Source organism: Crinia signifera, chromosome 1 (genome assembly GCF_055691185.1).
Source record: "Crinia signifera chromosome 1, ASM5569118v1, whole genome shotgun sequence".
Lineage (NCBI taxonomy): Eukaryota > Metazoa > Chordata > Amphibia > Anura > Myobatrachidae > Crinia > Crinia signifera.
The window spans coordinates 252,893,869-252,912,355 of record NC_139217.1 but is presented as its reverse complement, the minus strand read 5'-3'; the positions used below and the strand labels follow the sequence as shown (position 1 = coordinate 252,912,355).

The 18,487-nt window shown below is 42.8% G+C and overlaps 1 protein-coding gene across 6 annotated transcripts in view; it reads left to right on the top strand.

Annotated features, from left to right (window-relative positions):
• The window catches only part of ANO8 (anoctamin 8), a 101,598-nt gene that overhangs the window by 25,739 nt on the left and 57,372 nt on the right, over positions 1-18,487 (top strand). For 3 of the 6 annotated variants that reach the window (XM_083180161.1, XM_083180167.1, XM_083180171.1), the window contains exons 2-3: positions 17,964-18,074; positions 18,171-18,303. In XM_083180161.1, coding sequence (XP_083036287.1) covers positions 17,964-18,074; positions 18,171-18,303 — 244 coding nt within the window. Of the gene's footprint in view, positions 1-3,311; positions 3,388-3,444; positions 3,521-3,789; positions 3,984-17,963; positions 18,075-18,170; positions 18,304-18,487 lie in introns of those variants that run through there. The other 3 variants (XM_083180163.1, XM_083180174.1, XM_083180173.1) reach the window with 3 other exon arrangements.

Genomic DNA, 18,487 nt, shown 5'->3' with positions numbered 1-18,487 from the left:
CTTACGAATATGATGAGTAGATAAATAATAATGAAGTGATAATAGATACGCTGTATGCTGTAAATTGGTGTGTGTAGATAGCAGGATCACTCACTTGTCTGATATGCTTTCCTAATGATTTGTTTCCAAGCATATTCTTTTTAATGACTTGTTTCCAAACACATGCAGGAAACTTTGTTGCAAATATGAGTATTTTTACTGTGGAGTAACCAATAATGTAATGTATTATGATCAAGGGGTTTTGCTTTAGCAAATTCAAAGTACCGCTGTAAAGTGTGTCCAATCTCAGATGACGGGTGTATTAAGAAAAATCATGGTGTTCTTTTTTATATTAGAGAAGTGCTCTCTTCCATTTTTAAATAAGATAAAAACTCTTTATTAGTAAGAGAAAATTACGGCTGCTTCGTGCCGCCGGTATTCACAAAGCTTGACAGGCTGTTTTAATTGACACCCGTTTGAAGGCTGCTTTGTGCCGCCTGGTATTTTTAAGCTTGAGAGGCTGTTTAAACGGACACCCGGCTCTTTAGAATGGGAAAACCTAACCGGCTGAGACCGGAGTTGATTGGCTGTATGTGGGATAAGGATAGAGATTGGCGTCACACTGGCCAGCCCACTGACGAAGTCTCTATGACTAAACTCATTTGGGGCGTGCCTGTGTGAGGATTGGATGCGTGACGTGGTGTGCTGGTATCCCACTGGAGTGACGACCGCAGATACCGTGGAGTGGTATAAAATCATATGGTAGCTGCAGCCCACAACTGAGGATTACTTTGGTATGCGTACCATCCTCGTGTGTTTTTTAAGTGTTAAACTAGTGTGTTTTTTAGAATTAAAAGGTATTACACTTTTAAAAGTGGTATTATACTCTGTCCTTCCTCTTTCCTTTATTTATATATAGATAGATAGATAGATAGATAGATAGATAGATAGATAGATAGATAGATAGATATAGATATAGACAGGGCTATTTTTGTGCAGGCTCCAGCAGGAATTGTGGCCCTTATTCTAGTTCACTCTTTCTGACAAAATATTTCTCAGATGGACAAAACCATGTGCACTGCAGGTGAGACAGGTGTTACTTGTGCATAGATAATTGGATTTGGGTGGGGTTTTACACCTGCCTCACCTGCAGTGCAAATGGTTTTGTCAGAAAGAGTGAACTAGAATAAGGGCCACAGTTCCTGCTGGAGCCTGCACAAAAATAGCCCTGGATATATATATATATATATATATATATATATATATATACTCACGCTGCCGAAGCAGCCGCAGCAGCACATGGGAAAGGAAGTCACTCAAGGCAGGGGATGAACAGGGGAAATATACATACTCACGGCAGCGTGAGTATGTATATTTGACTGGCATCAGTCTACAGCTGGCACCGGGTCCCTTACGACATTTCGTGTGGATGTGCTTAGCCTTCTGGACATTGTGTGTGTGTGTATGTATGATATATAGTAGCAAGTGCTTGGCAACAAAGTTCAACCTGGTAACTTACAGTATAGTGGGATCGGTTTCCAATTTTAGATACGTGATTGGGTCAGACAATTGCCTGTATATTTCATCTTTATAGTCCATCAGGTTCTGTATAACTATGGCACCGCCCTTATCTGCTGGACGTATCACTATGTCCTTATAGATGGACAGGTCTCTCAGTGCTTTAAGATCAGCCTTGGTGAGATTAAGTGGTTTAGGGGCCATTACTTTACCACATTGTGCATTACAGTGGGTTAGTGATCTATGAATGTCTTTATGGAGGCATTGTTGGAGGCAGGGTCAAAACTGGAACGTTAATTGGGCATGCCATGCCGATTGTGTCAGGGTAGTCTGGGTATCATGGTCCTTAAAATACTCCTTCAGTCGTAGGTTCCTTCCCACACGGTATATGTCCACTTCATTGTTGAAACCATCATGTAAATTTGTTGGGACAATCTTCAAGCCTTTGTTAAGCACTTCACATTCTACTTCAGTGAGTTGCCTACTTGTTGATGATCATTTCTTTCCTTTTCCTTTCTTTCCTTTTTTGACGCTGGCACTGTCCACCTCATCTTGTTCTGGATCTTCTCGGGCCACTTACGGCCTTTTAAATACCTTTTATAACATTTGCAAACAATCATTGTCTGTGCAATAACAACACGGCATATACAATATGATATTATAATATACTTCACTATTGTGTCATGTTGGCATTTTTATTACTTAACACAAAGTGCCTTGTACTGTACTGTGTATAGTTAACAAAGAAAACTGGGATCCCCTGTGGTTCCTGATCACCAGGGATATTGATGTGATTTAGCACACTGTTTTTGCACTGTGCTGTCTACCAACAGTAGTAGAGCTGTGATGTGCAGATGTGTGGCTGGTGCATAGTTTAGGCTGAAAGGAAGATGAAACAAAGATGGCTTCCTCCTTATCCCACCGTGTGTCTGTGTGAATTTGAGAAATCTGGCTTGTATGGGGAGTTCTTAATGAATTCTATAAACAGCCTGATTTAGGCATACTCGAATGGGGCCAAATTGGGCCCCGTTTCGATGGTGGGGTGTCTGCGCACGTATTTGTGCATGTGCAGAGCTCCTCTGCGAATGCCTCCAGCATATAACATACGCCAAGGTTAGCACTGGTAGGGGGGAGGGGAGCGGACACCATACCGGAGCAGGGGGTGTCCCCATGAAAACTCTGGGAGTTCCCCTGGGAACGCAGACTGGCCGATGCCTGCTGGGGGGCCTGTGGCTGATGTCACATGAAGCTAGGATCTGATTGGCTGGAACTCTTCCCCAATGGGATAGCCTTGACATGGGAGTAGAACGCAGGTGCTGTGTTTTTGTATGTGCCAGCTCGTAGCGAACAGCAGATGCACGCCCCAAAAACAGCAGTGACATGCCTGCATTTTTGGAACTCCTGCCTTGTTAACACCTCCATAAAGTCACTTCCTGTCTGTCACTTTTATAAGAAATCTTCATTGCGAGCGCAGTGGCACCTTAGCACATATGCTGTGCAATCACGGCACATGCGCAGTCTGCCAAAAATCGCTCACTTGCATTAATATCGGCATAGCGTAAAACCCTGAATCAGGCTCATAAGCAATTAACCAGGTATACTTTTATTCAAAAATATCAACATGCTAATTTTTTTTTATGTGCGAGTGTGTATCATTATGAAGATAATGAGATAATAGATGTAATAAATGCATTTTGGTTGGTGAAATAGATAGAGTGTGTCTGACCTAATTTATGACCTAGTAGGATATGAGCTTAGATGTGTCATTTTTGTTGGGAAAGAGGGAGATTAGTAATCTGTGTGTGTAGCAGATTTCTGCCAGAGCAGGGGCCGTTACCATGCAGCGGGGGGAGAGAGACGGCTCGCATGACCTTAATCTGAGAAACCAAGGTGAGTTTTAGGGGCTCAGGAGGAGGAAACGTGAAAGACAGGATGGCAAATAGCAGAGGACCATAACAAAAAAACATACAGATTGACGGATGCTAGACAGTGGTAGAATGAAAACAATTTGACTGATATTGAGGTAACATTATCTTTATTAAGATAACATTCATTGAGGGCATTTGAAAATCGTACTATTTTTCCGTAATAACCAGTGTCACAGTGTGTACCCAGGATGATAATGCATTTATATAAATAGTGCTCAGTCTCTGAGAAATTGCACACTTTGACTTTTCAGCACTGTGGCATTGCAGGGGAGAGGGGAAGTCTGCCAGTTGTTCCAGAGACTTGTTTACAAAAATGAAGAAACGCCAGGATGCTGGCATCACTGTTACATGCACTAGACAGAAACATAGAAGGTGGTGGGAGAAAAAAATTGGACCATGTACATTTCATATTTAAGTGGTCATAAAAGGCTGATATCAGCATAATACTGAAGAGCTGATTTCATACCTCTGAGCTGTAGCACTAAGAACACAAGCTGTGCATCTGGAAGCTTTTTTTCTCATCTCTTCGGGATTATCAGATTGTCAGAGGCCTCTAATGTCAGTACCAAATCTGTTGCCTTTTCAGTGAAGAAATGTAGGGGATTACTTGAGTATTATTATTTGTATTATTATTACTGCATAAGCTAACAATTATGTTTAGTGTCTGAGTAAATATTCTATCTATCTATCTATCTATCTATCTATCTATCTATCTATCTATCTATCTATCTATCCCCTTATCAGACAGATAGATAGATATACAGATGCATCTTCATAGACCTATGCTTTCTGCGCCATATCATGTAAGATTCCTAGGGCATTTACCATGCTGTGGACTTCTTCAGTTTTGCAAGTTTTTTTCTCAAGTTTGTGTCTTAGGGCCTTATTCTAGTTCACTCTTTCTGACAAAATCCTTCTTAGATGGACAAAACAATGTGCACTGCAGGTGGGGCAAATGTAACATGTGCAGAGAGAATTAGATTTGGGTGGGGTTTTACTTCAAAATGAGATCTATATTGCAGTGTAAAAATAAAGCAGCCAGTATTTACCCTGCACAGAAACTAAATAACTCACCCAAATCTAATTCTCTCTGCACATTTTACATCTGCCCCCCTGCAGTGCACATGGTTTTGTCCATCTAAGAAGGAATTTGTCAGAAAGAGTAAACTAGAGTAAGGCCCTTAGTTGGGTGTGGTATAGAAGATCTAAAGGTTTAGGCGGAACTGTTTAAAAGGTCGACATGACAATGGTTGGCAAACAAATAATCCAAAAGTCTTGTGTGTTTCATAATATATGACCAACATCAGTACAAAAGTGTGACGTCACACTTGCCAAAGTTACTATTATGAATTGAAATCCATGTAGATATTCAAAGAAATGTTGGAAAAATATATAAATCCCCCCTCCTCAAAAAATAAAAAAAATTGATACTCTAACCTAGAAGGGTGCCCACGATTTTGATCGTGGGCATCGTTAGTAAAAAATTGCGGGCATCGCATGCACTAAAAAATCGCATGCGATGCGACCGACGCGATGCCCGCGATTTCCCATAGGGAACAATGTTAAATGTCCCAATTGACCCGATTTTCCTGTTCAATGTCTCAATTGACCCGCTTTTTCTATAGGAAACAATGTTAAATGGCCCACAGAGGCCAAATAGGCACCCTGAAGTGTGAAATGGCCCCCACAATTGTTAACGCCACCCCACGATCAACGTGAACCCGAAGCGTGGCGAGCGCAGCGAGACCGCGAGGGGCGGCGGTACGCGTCCTACGACCTTTTCATACCCCCACTATCCACGTCGTCGTGGAGTTGAGAATAGAAAGTGTGGCGAGCGCAGCGAGCCACCGAGCCCGAAGCATGGCGAGCGGACGCCGAAGCATGGCGAGCGGACGCGGACAGCTGTGAAGACCGCGAGGGGGCGCGTATACCTGTGAAGGTGTCCGCGTCCCCTCGCGGGGCTCGCCACGCTTCGGGCTCGGTGGCTCGCTGCGCTCGCCACACTTTCTATTCTCAACTCCACGCCGACGTGGATAGGGGTGTGGTATGTGACTCCGACAGTCAGGATCCCGACAGTCATTATCCTGACGTCGGGATCCCGATTGTCCGGAGTCAGACAGCATGGCGAGCGCAAAAAAGCCCCTTGCGGGCTCGCTGCGCTGGCCACGCTGCGCTCGCCACGCTGCGGGCACGGTGGCTCGCTACGCGAGCCACCTATTCTATTCTCCCTCTATGGGGGTCGTGTAGCCCCACGAGGGAAAATAGCGGGTGGCCGTCGGGCACCCGGCTGTCGGCGATTTGACAGTCGGGATCCCGACGTCGGGTAAATGACTGTCGGGATCCCGACGTCGGGTAAATGACTGTTGGGAACCCGTCCGGCACCCCGTGGATAGTGGGGGTATGAAAAGGTCGTAGGACGCGTACCGCTGCGCTCGCCACGCTTCGGGTTGACGTTGATCGTGGGGTGGCGTTAACAATTGTGGGGGCCATTTCACACTTCAGGGTGCCTATTTGGCCTCTGTGGCCCATTTAACATTGTTTCCTATGGAAAAATCGGGTCAATTGAGACATTGAACAGTAAAATCTGGTCAATTGGGACATTTAACATTGTTCCCTATGGGAAATCGTGGGCATCGCGTTGGTCGCATTGCACCCGATTTTTTAGTGCATGCGATGCCCGCGATGGCCGCCCTTCTAGGTAAAGAGTACCAAAAAATGATAATAAACTCTGCAATATAACATGTGGCAAAATTGATGCAGTTCGCATAATTTTGGGGCAAATATATATGGGTCCACCTTTTGTTATGTTAACCTAATGCATGTCCACCAAAGCAAACAGCTGTGGCAAGTAGCGCTCTTGCTGGGCTGTTTGCAGCGGGGAGGAGTTCAGCGGAGTGGGCATCCCCATGAAAAAGCTGGGCATCCCCTTGGGTACGAGGGCCGTCTTCGAGCAGGCGCACGCAAACAAAAGTCAGTTCAGACAGGCAGGACCATCAAATGATCTTTCATGCTGCTGCGACATGCGAGGAAATATGTTTTTTGGACAGGGTGGCCTCTCTGCCACTCGGTAATCTGCGTTCTTCACAGTTCACAGAGCCAACAAGAATCCTGCCCACAGTGTGCTAGGTGTTTAGGATTAGTTGCAGATAAAGCATAACACTGCCTGACACCGGTCACCTGTATTTCCCCTGTAAAATGGCAATTATTCGATGATTAGTATTCAATCACGGCCATTTTTTGGGGGGTGGCACACACCTATCTGCAGAGCAGTGAAGCACTGGGCAGGATGCATCCCCTGTGGCAGCAGGTGGCGGGTAGTATATTTGAATACAAAAGAATGGGCGGCTGCTGATTGGCAGAGAGAGCTTTCTCAGATAATCAGCACCCACCCATTCTTTGTATGTTCCTTTTTTTAATTCTCCTGTCCCCTGCCAGCAGGTCCCCGGGATTTACATGAAATATGAACCCTCCCTGGGAGCTAAATGCTGGTTTCCTGTCAATCAATCTGCGACTTCTTTTGCGTTTTATGATCCATATACATTTTCAGTCTCTAATATCCCTCAGCATGCACAGTCATTCGATAATCGATTTGGGAATTCTCTAATAAGCGGTCAAGTCTGAAAGATTAGTTTTTTGGCATGGCAGTGTCCATGGTGCTCTAATGGTGTGTACACATGGTGAGATATGGCTTCCGATGTTGCCGATATAGTGAACATCGGAAGCCAAATCGCATGCTTTTTTAGGGCTTGCGAGTCCAATGCGCTCCCGTGTGAGCGCAAATCGGGATAGAGAGGGCAGCCAAGACTATATAGTGCAGATCTGCACTATATAGTCTAAATTGTGCCCCTCCATGCATGCCGTGCGATGCGAGTCCCGATGCGATCTGGTCGCATCGGGACTCGCATAGCACGGCATATCGCCCCCGTGTGTACACACCATAAGTGGGGCTACTTAGAACAGTTTAAGGATAGATGTATGTGGACATATTTGTACATTTCAATATTCTTCAATTTTGTATTAATAATATAATTTTGTAAAATATTAATATTAAGTCTGAGTGCTATCATTTTAAATGTTTCTTAGTAGATATTTTACATAGGAGTAGACAAAATTATTTATAACATAGGAGCCACTTAATTAATTTAGGAGAATAACTCTCAAATGTTGGATGTCAGTAATGTTCTAGACCAGTGTTTTTCAACCACTGTGCCGTGGCACACTAGTGTGCCTTGAGCTGTTCTCAAGTGTGCCCCCAGATCTGGAGATGCCCAAACCAGTTTACAGTCACCACCAGTTCAACTGGTCTCTTCTTTTCATGTAAAGGGCCAATGTATTTTATTTTTGTTACCTGTGGGGACCAATATGATTGTTTTTTATATGGGGACCAATAGGTTTTTGTTTTTTTCTTGTGGGGGCCAATGTGTTTTGCCCTGTGGGGATCATGGTGTGCCTTGGGATTTTTTAAAACTTATTTAGTGTGCCCCAAGGTAAAAAGGTTGAAAAACACTGTTCTAGACCATCAGGTTCCTTCATTTTATACTGTCTTGATTTAAAATTGAAGACATACAAAGACTCTGATGATGGTTATGTCATAAGCTGACTCCCTGTGGGCACGGTGTGGTGATTAAGAGGTCCTTCCCCAAATGTGTCCTGGGCCCTATCCAAAGGTTATCTCGTCATCAGCCTGGGAATGAAGGGATTAGGTGACCATGATACGTGGTGCTAAAAGGAAAAACATCAGGGGATGTTACACTGTTCGTTCGAAATGTATCTGATTTGGGTTGAACTCATTTTTGTGCCTGTGACTAAATATTAAACATGTATTTGATATCTGTACAACTCCACAAAACAGATGCTTGTGGACTTCATTATTCATAATACATATTACAGGAAAATTGTGAGCGATTTGATATATTTAAAGTGCTTTATATGAGACCCTTATTTATTCTCTGGGACATTACAAAACACTGAGAGGCGTTGGTTGTCAGAGCTGTGGCTATGTATTATCATATGCTGATTAATTACAGAGACTATGCCATTTAATTTGATATGTGACACTTCGATATTGGGTGTGACTCAGTCTGTATAGGGAGCACAGTAGAATTTGTTTTCCAAAAAGCTGTGTCTGCTTCAATGTAGCACTTTATGTTCAGATTCAGAGACTCCGTTGCATACAATATACCAGTTATAGAGGGTACACACGGTAAGATATGCTCTATTTTTCTATTCAATTTAGCTTATAGAAGCAAAATTGAATTGAAAATTGAATGTTGTTTTTTCTTCATTTGATGCAGATTCCATTCCAATGCGCACTCCCCTGTAGTGTAAATCGAATAGAAAAATAGTCTGGTCAGGCAAGATTATATAGTACAGATCTGTACTATATAGTCAAATCGAATGCATTTTGCGTACCATTCAATTCGATCCCAATCGAATCGCAAGCAAAATCACACCATGTATTCTTACTATTATTACAGTAATTAGCATCCATACTGGCCATACATCCAACCAACTTTCCTCCAACCATCCAACTAGTTGGTTGGATTGAATAAAAATTGATTACTGGATGGGAGCAGTTTAATCTGCTTGATTTAAACATTGTCTAAACATTTGCGTCTTATGCTAGACTAGCATAAGATGTGATTTTGGTAAGTAAACCTAAAAAAAAAGATGTTAGTGAAGTTGCACAGGACCTGGCACACTGCAGCAGTGATGTATGAGGACATATCTGTACTTTTTACTGTACATTAGCTTAAAAATGGGTGTGCAGGTGGGATACGGTCATTAGGTCTACAGCAGCTAGGTCGACAAGCATTGGGTCGACATGGGTCTAGGTCAACATGAGTCTAGGTTGACATGACACTAGGTCGACACAAGCATTAGGTCGACATGGGCTAGGTCGACAAGCAAAAGGTCGACATGGGGGTTTTCACGTATTTTTTGAGCCGACATGTGCCGACAGGCGGTATTTCATGCCCTACCATCCACTAGGGCATGGTGAGAGAATAAAATAGTGTGCCCAAAGCATTGCAAGGGGATGCGGTGCACTTCAAACTGTGTCCATGTTGACTGTGTCGACATTCGGTGAAAAACCCCATGTCGACCAGCCCATGTCGACCTACTGCTTGTGTCGACATGCCATTTCGACCTAGACCCATGTCGACCTTAACCCATGCTAGTGGTGTCGACCTGGTTGTGGTCGACCAAACGATCACAACCCGTGCAGGTACAGTGGACGATTTATTTTCTCAGCTCTGTCCTATTATTCCAAAAATATAAGTAGACATGGGATTTTAATGGAAAGAAACATGAAAATTCCAACTGCCAGTACCTGCTATTTATTTGGGTGTGGATTATAGGGTTGACAGGCTTTCAGTCAACAGTATCTAGGTTGAACAGAAAAGGAACATGCACAAAGTCAACATGGCTAAAAAGCAAAAGGCTGATATCTGAAAAAGTAGACATGGGTTTTTCGCATTCTTGTGGGTGTCAATATGTAGATTGGAGCACTTGAACCCCAAACTTGTGTACTGCATTACCTTCAGGCCAGCTTTACCACTCACAATCCTAGTCCACATTGATAGTAAAGTAAAAATATAATTGCGACTAAATCATAAATAATCCTATTGCCCATGTCGACTTAATGCACGTTTTAACTATCGACCTAATACATGTGGTCCCAAAGTATGTATCCTATTTATTTATCTCAATTACATTACATACCGTACACTAATACATTATTAATTTTGGTGTGTCTTGTTATGCTTGTTCTTATTCTATATATATGATTTTATATGGTCAAATACTTCTAGTACTGTATTTGGCTAGGAGACATATTGATGGGCTTTGTATCCTGTAAAATGTTTTCCATTCCAGTGAATAAGCACACAGGGGGAAATGTAATAGGATGAGAGATTCAGAAAGTGAGAGATTTGGAAAGAAATCTCCAAGTTTTTTTAAAGCGGCAATCATTTACACTGCAAAATCAAACTGGTCTTGCAGTGTAAATGATTGCAGCTTGAGATTTCTTACCACATCTCTTACACTTGGATCTCTCATCCTATTAATTGTCACCCCATATTCCCTCATAGATACGGTAACTCCCTACATCTACAATTAGGTGAGGATTTCAAGACTTTTACTAGGAAATCCTGAAAATGTTATTGCATCTTGTATGTGTACAGGGCCGGCGCCACCACTAGGCAGCTCTATTCATTTGCCTAGGGCGCCGGCCACTGGAGGGCGGCAGTTCGCCCCTGGCCCCCCGCATGGAGGTAAGCGTAGGTGGTGGAGTGGGCAAGGGTGTCCGTGCCGCGGGGGTACCTGCGTCGCTGTGTATAAAGCTGGCGGTGGGGTCCCTGCAATGAATAGGAAATAACTAGCACTAATAAACAAAACAAAACCTGAAAAACTCATGTTGCGCTGAATGCAGGCCAAGATAAGTGCTCATCTGCTTATGTCCATTTACATCTAACCTCCTTACAGACTTTCTAATCACGCTATGCTATGGCATGACTTGGTAGCGATGAGCATCTTTTCGGGTGAGTTTTTCCATGAAAAGATGTGTTATTCACAAAATGATGCAAATCGTATGGACATGCAGCTTTTGTGGTTGATATATGTGACATCTGTACTTACATATTTCATACACAGATTTCCATATTTGTAGGCAGATAACCTTTAAGCTATCTGTCACTCTGTACATTCCATGCAGACTTCATGCTAAGTGGAAAAGAGCCACCACAGTGATGATTTATCTTGGGCAGTATGGACGGTGTAATGGTTAGCATTACTGCCTCACAGTGCTGCGGTCATGGGTGTGATTCCCACCATGGCCCTAACTGTGCGGAGTTTGTGTCCCCGTACTTGCGTGGGTTTCCTCCGGGTACTCTGGTTTCCTCCCACAGTCCAAAAATATACTGGTAGGTTATTTGGCTCCTTACAAATTAACCCTAGAATGTCTGTGTGTCTGTGTGTGCATGTACATGTGGTAGGGAATATAGATTGCAACCTCCACTGGGGCAGGGGCGGATGTGAATGTACAACTATTCTCTGTAAAGTGCTGTGTAATATGTGTGCTATATAAATAACTGGTAATAATAAAACAATAAATGATACATTTTGATCATAGACAATGAAAACAGACATGAACCAAAAATGCTAATTATAGGACCTGAGTAGTCAGACCTGCGAGGAGGTAGCTGACAGTATTTTGGCCTTCTAGTTATTGTTATTAGAATATTTATTGCAGCCTTTTGCCTCAAGACACTCTGTCAAATAAGACAACCATTGAACTCTAACTTTTCTGCTTCCTTCACTATTACAGTATAATAGTTTCACAAGCACCCCACAGCGCTACGTCTGTCATCCGTGCTTGGTGACAGAATATTTCTCTGCATTGCCAGCTGTCACGTGCAGTGTATGTGATTGGCCGTACCAGGCAATGTTGGAAATGCAGGAATCCAGTAACAAAGTGTTCGCTGTTTGTGAGTTATACATCTTCCTCCCCAACAACAACACTGTGTTCTATCTAGTCAGCCACACATGCATTAGAGCATCCTGGGTAATTTCTTGTTGGCAGCTAGTGCCAGTCAACCTAAACTGGCTAACGTAACACGATGGGCTTGGGTCATCTGACCTACAATGTTGTCTAAAGGAATTTCACAATCCATGAAGCATCTTTGTCAGTGTGACTTTGAGCAATGTGGTTTTTTCTCTATAGGCAGTGTTTCTTTAACCATTCAAATGCATTGTTTTTCAATATGCAAGTACAAAAATAATGTTACCATATCAAGCTGAATTCAGTTAGCCTTTAAAAGCCGTTTTTGAGTTGAAAACAACAAATGTTCCTTTGAATGGCAAAAAAAAGTGCCTATTCAGTTATCACCACCTCTGAGCTAGTTATACACTTGGGGAAAATCCCTCTGGGTACAAGTTATGGGACAGGTATACTGAGGTGCTTTATGAGTGGGAATAGCCGTTTTAGGCTTTGAAAAATGGGTACTTAGGTGAGTTTTTTTAAGGGGGTACATGCAGATTTACCTATTTTTCAGTTTTCACCGCCAGCAACAATTTTCACGGCAGTTAAATTTTTCCAAATTTTCAATTGAATAAGTGAATCTGAGAAACGGCAATTGCTGTAAATCACAGTGATTTTGCCACTAATTAAATCCGACTCCTAATCAACACACAGGCAAAGTAAATAAAAGCAATTTATTACTCCCATGAAATATTGGTAAGAGATAATTAAGAATACAAATTTAAGTGCTTAAGTAGGAGCTACAGTATTACCAGGCAGCCCATAAGCAGCCCATACACGCTGCTTTGTGGGCGTGCTGTACTAGCACGGATCACATTGCGTTGCATGTGCATCCGTTGTGCATGCAATGTGATGCAATGTGATGCAATGTGATGAAACCTAAGTACAAAAAGTATGTGCTTGCACATACTTTTTGTACTTAGGTTTCATCACATTGCATTGCATTGCATGCACAACGGATGCACATGCAATGCAATGCAATGTGATCCGTGCTAGTGCAGCACGGAAAGCACGCCCACAAAGCAGCGTGTATGGGCTGCTTAAGTGAATTGGTAGGCAAGATACAGGTGTACCCTTACTCACTCTGCTCTCATTGCAACACTTATTCAATGCCAGATCTCGCTCTAAGGTTTCAAGAATATAGTATACAGAATTCTTCCTAGAGAAATAATATACTGTATAGTTGTCCCTATTTCGTTTTCTAATAAACTAGCAACCCACCCCAGCTTCGCACGGGAAGCACTAATTATCTATAGACAGATGACTTCTGGTGGATGGATGGGGGCGGTCATGTGATGAAGTTTTAGCAGATATCTATAGGTCCAGTGCCTTGCTACGCCCAAGTAAAATTTGGCAAATGGGAAAATATATTTATTTTATTACTTCATCTTAAGGCCATCGGATAGACAATGTTCTTAGTTGATATATAGATTAATAGTAGGACCTTCTTGTATAAATCTTTATTGCAGCCTTCAAAAATGCACCACATAAAGGATATTGCCCTAATAAGTGCCTGTAATAATGGGGGTTATTTTGGTTCACTCCTTCTGACAAATCCCTTCTTAGAGGGACAAAACCATGTGCACTGCAGGTGGGGTAGATGTAACATGTGCATAGAGAATTAGATTTGGGTGGGGGTTTTACTTCAAAGTGAGATCTATATTGCAGTGTAAAAATAAAGCAGTCCGAATTTTCCCTGCACAGAAACAAAATAACTCGCCCAAATCTAATTCTCTCTGCACATTTTACATCTGCCCCCCTGCAGTGCACATGGTTTTGTCCATCTAAGAAGGAATTTGTCAGAAGAAGTGAACCAAAATAACCCCCCATGTGCTGTTCTTGATCCTTTGTAATTCATATAAGGGATTGAAAGAATATCTGGTACGATGAGCCTTGGTGAGTCTCTGGTGATCTCCCTTTATACCTAACCCCTTTCACACCACACAAATGACCCGGTCCGACCTGGGTTGTTGCTGGGTCGACTCGGGTCACTGTGCGGTGTGTGAAAGCGCCAACAGGAAAAAACCTGGCTCCAGCAACCCGGCATTGTGACCCGGGTTAAAAGATAGGTCCTGTTTAGACTATAGGGAGAAGGAAGCATCCGCTCCAAGCGCCTCCCCCGATGACGTGCTGCCACTCCACCCCGTCCCCATGTGACGTCAGTGACCCAACTTATTGCTTCACCTCTTCTAAATGCCAGGTTGTGTCCAAATCCCAGGTGCGACACGGCTTTTGCAATGTGAAAGTGGTATTAACCCCAGTCACCCAATTAGGAGTGGACTCCTACACTGCTCTGCCTTGAATAATGAAAATACTTCTAAATGGCTGGACAGCTAGTAAATAGGTGGACTTACAAGGGGACAGATGTACTAAGCCTTGAAAAGTGATAAAATGTAGAGTGATAAACAATGAACCGGTCAGCTCCTAACTGTCATTTTCTAACACAGTCTGTGATATGGAAGGAAGGAGCTGATTGGCTACATCTGGCCCAGGAGGTTCACTCATTATGTGAACACAACACTGAAGTATAAAAGAATACTATGTGTGCACAGTAATTATTTTCACCCCTCTCCATATTGGTTATGAGCGAGCGGATATGGGCATGAATGTTCCGTGAGCAGTTTACCATGTTTATTAAGCAGGTGAAGCCACTAACCCTATTATTCTCATTGCAGTTGCAATAAACTGTGATACCCGCAAGACCATGGGCCAGATGTAAGATTTAAAAAGTGGGAAGTTGAGAGTGATACGTACCAGCTAATAAGCTCAAAACTGCCATGTTACAGACTGGGGGTAAAGGTATGAAGCTTGGAAAAGTGGTATCTATCCCTATAAAGAACGTTATGTGCAAGGTGATAATGCACAAGCTACTCAGCTCCAATATGTAAATTGACAGTTAGGAGCTGATCGGCTGGATCTTTGTCACCTTTGCACATAACATTCTTTATGGGGATAGAAACAACTACTCCAAGCCATACATGTACCCCAGGATTTAAAAAATGACAGGAGCTGGTTGGTTGGTACATTCTTCGTACATCTGGCCCCATATGAGAAATCTGATATTACTTAGCTGTAACCACTAATTAAATTGGTTTAAACATGGATTCTTTTTTTTGCAGTAAATTGAAGGAAGGGGTAATTTTATATTCATAACGCAGGGGGTGTGGTATAGGGGGTCCGACAGTCGGGATCCCGACAGTCATTATCCCGACGTCGGGATCCCGACTGGCCGGACCCAGACAGCATGGTGAGCGCAACAAAGCCCCTTGCAGGCTCGCTGCGCTTGCCAAGCTGCGGGCACAGTGGCTACGCGAGACACCTATTCTATTCTCCCTCTATGGGGGTCGTGGACCCCCACGAGGGAAAATAGAGGACAGCCATCGGGAACCCGGCTGTCTGTGTTTTGACAGTCAGGATTCCGACGTCAGGTGAATGCCTGTCGGGATCCCGACTGCCGGGACCCCGTCCGGCACCCAACGCAGGTACTGGACTCCCACGCAGATTCGCAATTATCAGGAATTTGCTACTGTGCAAGGGGGTAGATGTATTAATCCTCATTATGGGGGAGAAGTAGCATAGCACACTGATATGCAGGGCAGTGTATGAGTGATTTCGATGTTGGCTGCATGTGAGATCTCAAGAATTAGGCATATTCAGTGAGCCAGCCAGGCAAGGAAACACAGCGCATTAGCACTATGCCCAAATAGGGATTATCATCAATACGTGCCACTATAATACATGTCCCCCAAGGTCCGCTATGTGCATGCATAGAAGGGGCCTTGTACTATTGTACAGCATTCCCCTATGCCGCTGACAAATTGACAGGCAGCAGCGTTGAGAGGGGGTGGAGGGAGGACTACATTCATAGACAAATGGATGGGTGGGGGGGGGGGGGGTGTTGTCTATTGGTTTACATCCAAAGTCCATTATATATATTATTATTATTATTGGTGACTTTAATTTCTGCAGAGCTGCCGTTTGTACATTTCTAAGGAGGAGAGACTAAATAGGAATTGCTATTGCTGAGTATTGTTACTAAGTAATACAAATGATAATTGTTACTAAAAATAATATTCAGTATTGTTAGTACTAAGCAATACTTGTCTGGTACTTAGATTTGTGATAATGATCTGAGTTTAACCCTTCTGCTGCTGCGGCGCCACTTCAGGCAGCTACTCTATATTTAACTACAGTGTCAGTGTATGACAGTTTCAAGTTCCGTTGACCTTACGGTTCGACAGACATCAATCAACCCTGCATAGCAGTTTTGTAGGCATAGGTATTGTAAGGATACTGTACATGGTAATGTTAAGCTCCATTCACACTGCCATTTAGCTGGCCTGCCTATGAATCGTCTTTGTACAGTATGTAACTCTTGGCCTTCCCAAAAAGAAGAAATGCTTTGCTCCTTTTTGGTAAATACTGTAGTTTACACACAGTAGCAAAGTATGTGGAGGCTTCATGCTTTACTCGGCCAGTAGCTTTACCAGTTCCCTTACCCCCGGGATCAGGATGTCCTCCCATCTGGAGGCCAAATCTCCAGTGTGGAAGAACTTTCCTCTTAACAATGTTGGTGTGCATGAATTTCATTAAAATGGTCATGCAGTCAAAATATCTTCAAAGCATTCGCTCAATTATCTATCAATTAAATTATTTCAAAATATCATCCAGTACATCTCTTCCTTTTATATGCAGCACGGGTCCACATTAGCAATCTTCAAACCGCTATAGCTAATGTTGGTTGGACCTTTCTCATCTCCATGTTTTTACCTTTCCAAATTGGTCATTCAGTTGACTGGGTTAAGGACCCATCTGAGGAAGCTCTACAGGGTTTCCTTCATGTGCAGATGTATCCCTCTTTGATAACCATGCAGAAATTGCTTATTAGACATATGCTGTGTACACACGGAGCAATATGATCGCTGGCAATATATTGCTCAGCAATCATATTGCTCAGTGTCCCGTTTTCATCAGCGCCCACAGATGGTCACTGATGAAAATGACACACTGCCGGGAGAAGAGGCAGTGGAAGTCACTGGTTGGAGGAGCAAGCTCCTTTGACCAGCGACCATCAGGGGCTGAAAACGGGAGCGCGAACCCGGCGATTTATCGCTGGTGCACACTCTAATCGCTGGCCAGCGATTTTTGCCCGTTTGTACACAGCTTTAGTGCTTAAAATGTGTCTCCTCTTCTCCAGCAAACTTCTTTTATTTGCTGTGGTTTATTATGTTTTTAGGGACTGTGCTAAATCCTGATGCTGCCATCTTGTTTAATTACCAGCTGCAAGGAATTCAGCATCTGTTTTCTTCTTAATAACTGAAACTGACAACAGTCAAATTTGCACTCCAATGTACCTATTTCTATAGATACAGTAACTCCAATAGTGGCGTCATATGTTCTAGGGTTTCTATGACATGTGATGCTCTGTGCTCAGAGTAGGGGACTCAGGTGGTCAGCTAGCAACGAGAGAGATTTTTTTGTAATTATTTGTAATATTGACCTTCTCTCTTCAAAATGTTTTGAGTCAAAACCCCCCTGAAGACACGAACACACACACAAACAAACACTCCCTCTCTTAATTGGGGTTATCTGAGTCAAGTTCATATTGTTTATTCATAACTGATTAAAATCAATGAAAATTACCTGATTTCCAAATAAAACTGTTTTGTTTACAATGTTTCCACTTAAGATTGATGAAATATCCCTAACTCAATCCTGTGTCACTGTTAGTGTGATATTTTAGCAACCCTGTGTACAGTATGCAAAACCTCTATACTCAAGATACTCACATCCCTGTCTAGTTCCAAGTACTTGTGTAGCCATACAAACAAGTACTGTGTCTATATGACATGCTTGCAAAGGAGACCTTGTAATGAACATATCCCTATTTATATGAGAAAGACACTTATGCTTGTGTAAAATCTGGTCATACTGATAGCATGTTACCATCAGAAATGAGAGAGATTTGTGGTGCTAGTCTATTTCTCATTTACCCACAGATAAGCTTTTTGGAAAGCGTCTGCTGCAAGCTGGCCGATATATTACTTCCCACAAGTCCTGGATGAGGACGGTGCCCACAGAAAATTGTGATGTGGTCATGACCTTCTCGGGTAAGTTAACTACTGTTTTATAACTGTAAATGTAATACCAACAGTCATTACTATGATATACAGTAGTTCTTTACTGAACACTTATTATATTTACAGACACTACTGATGACCATACTCTGCTCTGGCTGCTGAATCATGTGCGACTGGGGATTCCTGAACTAATAATGCAGATCCGTCATCATCGACATACCAGAATCTATGCCTTTTTTGTCACAGCCACATATGAGAAGTACGTTTCCTGCATAATCCTTTTGCTGAAATGACTTACTGTTTGTTTACATTTATGGAAAGCCGTTTCCTTTTCTTATAATACTAGATATATTTTCCAGATATCAAGCCAATGTTACAGCCTCAAACTTGGTTGGGTTTTACACCATGAGCTCTGTATATGTGCAGAAACATTGATGGCCAGA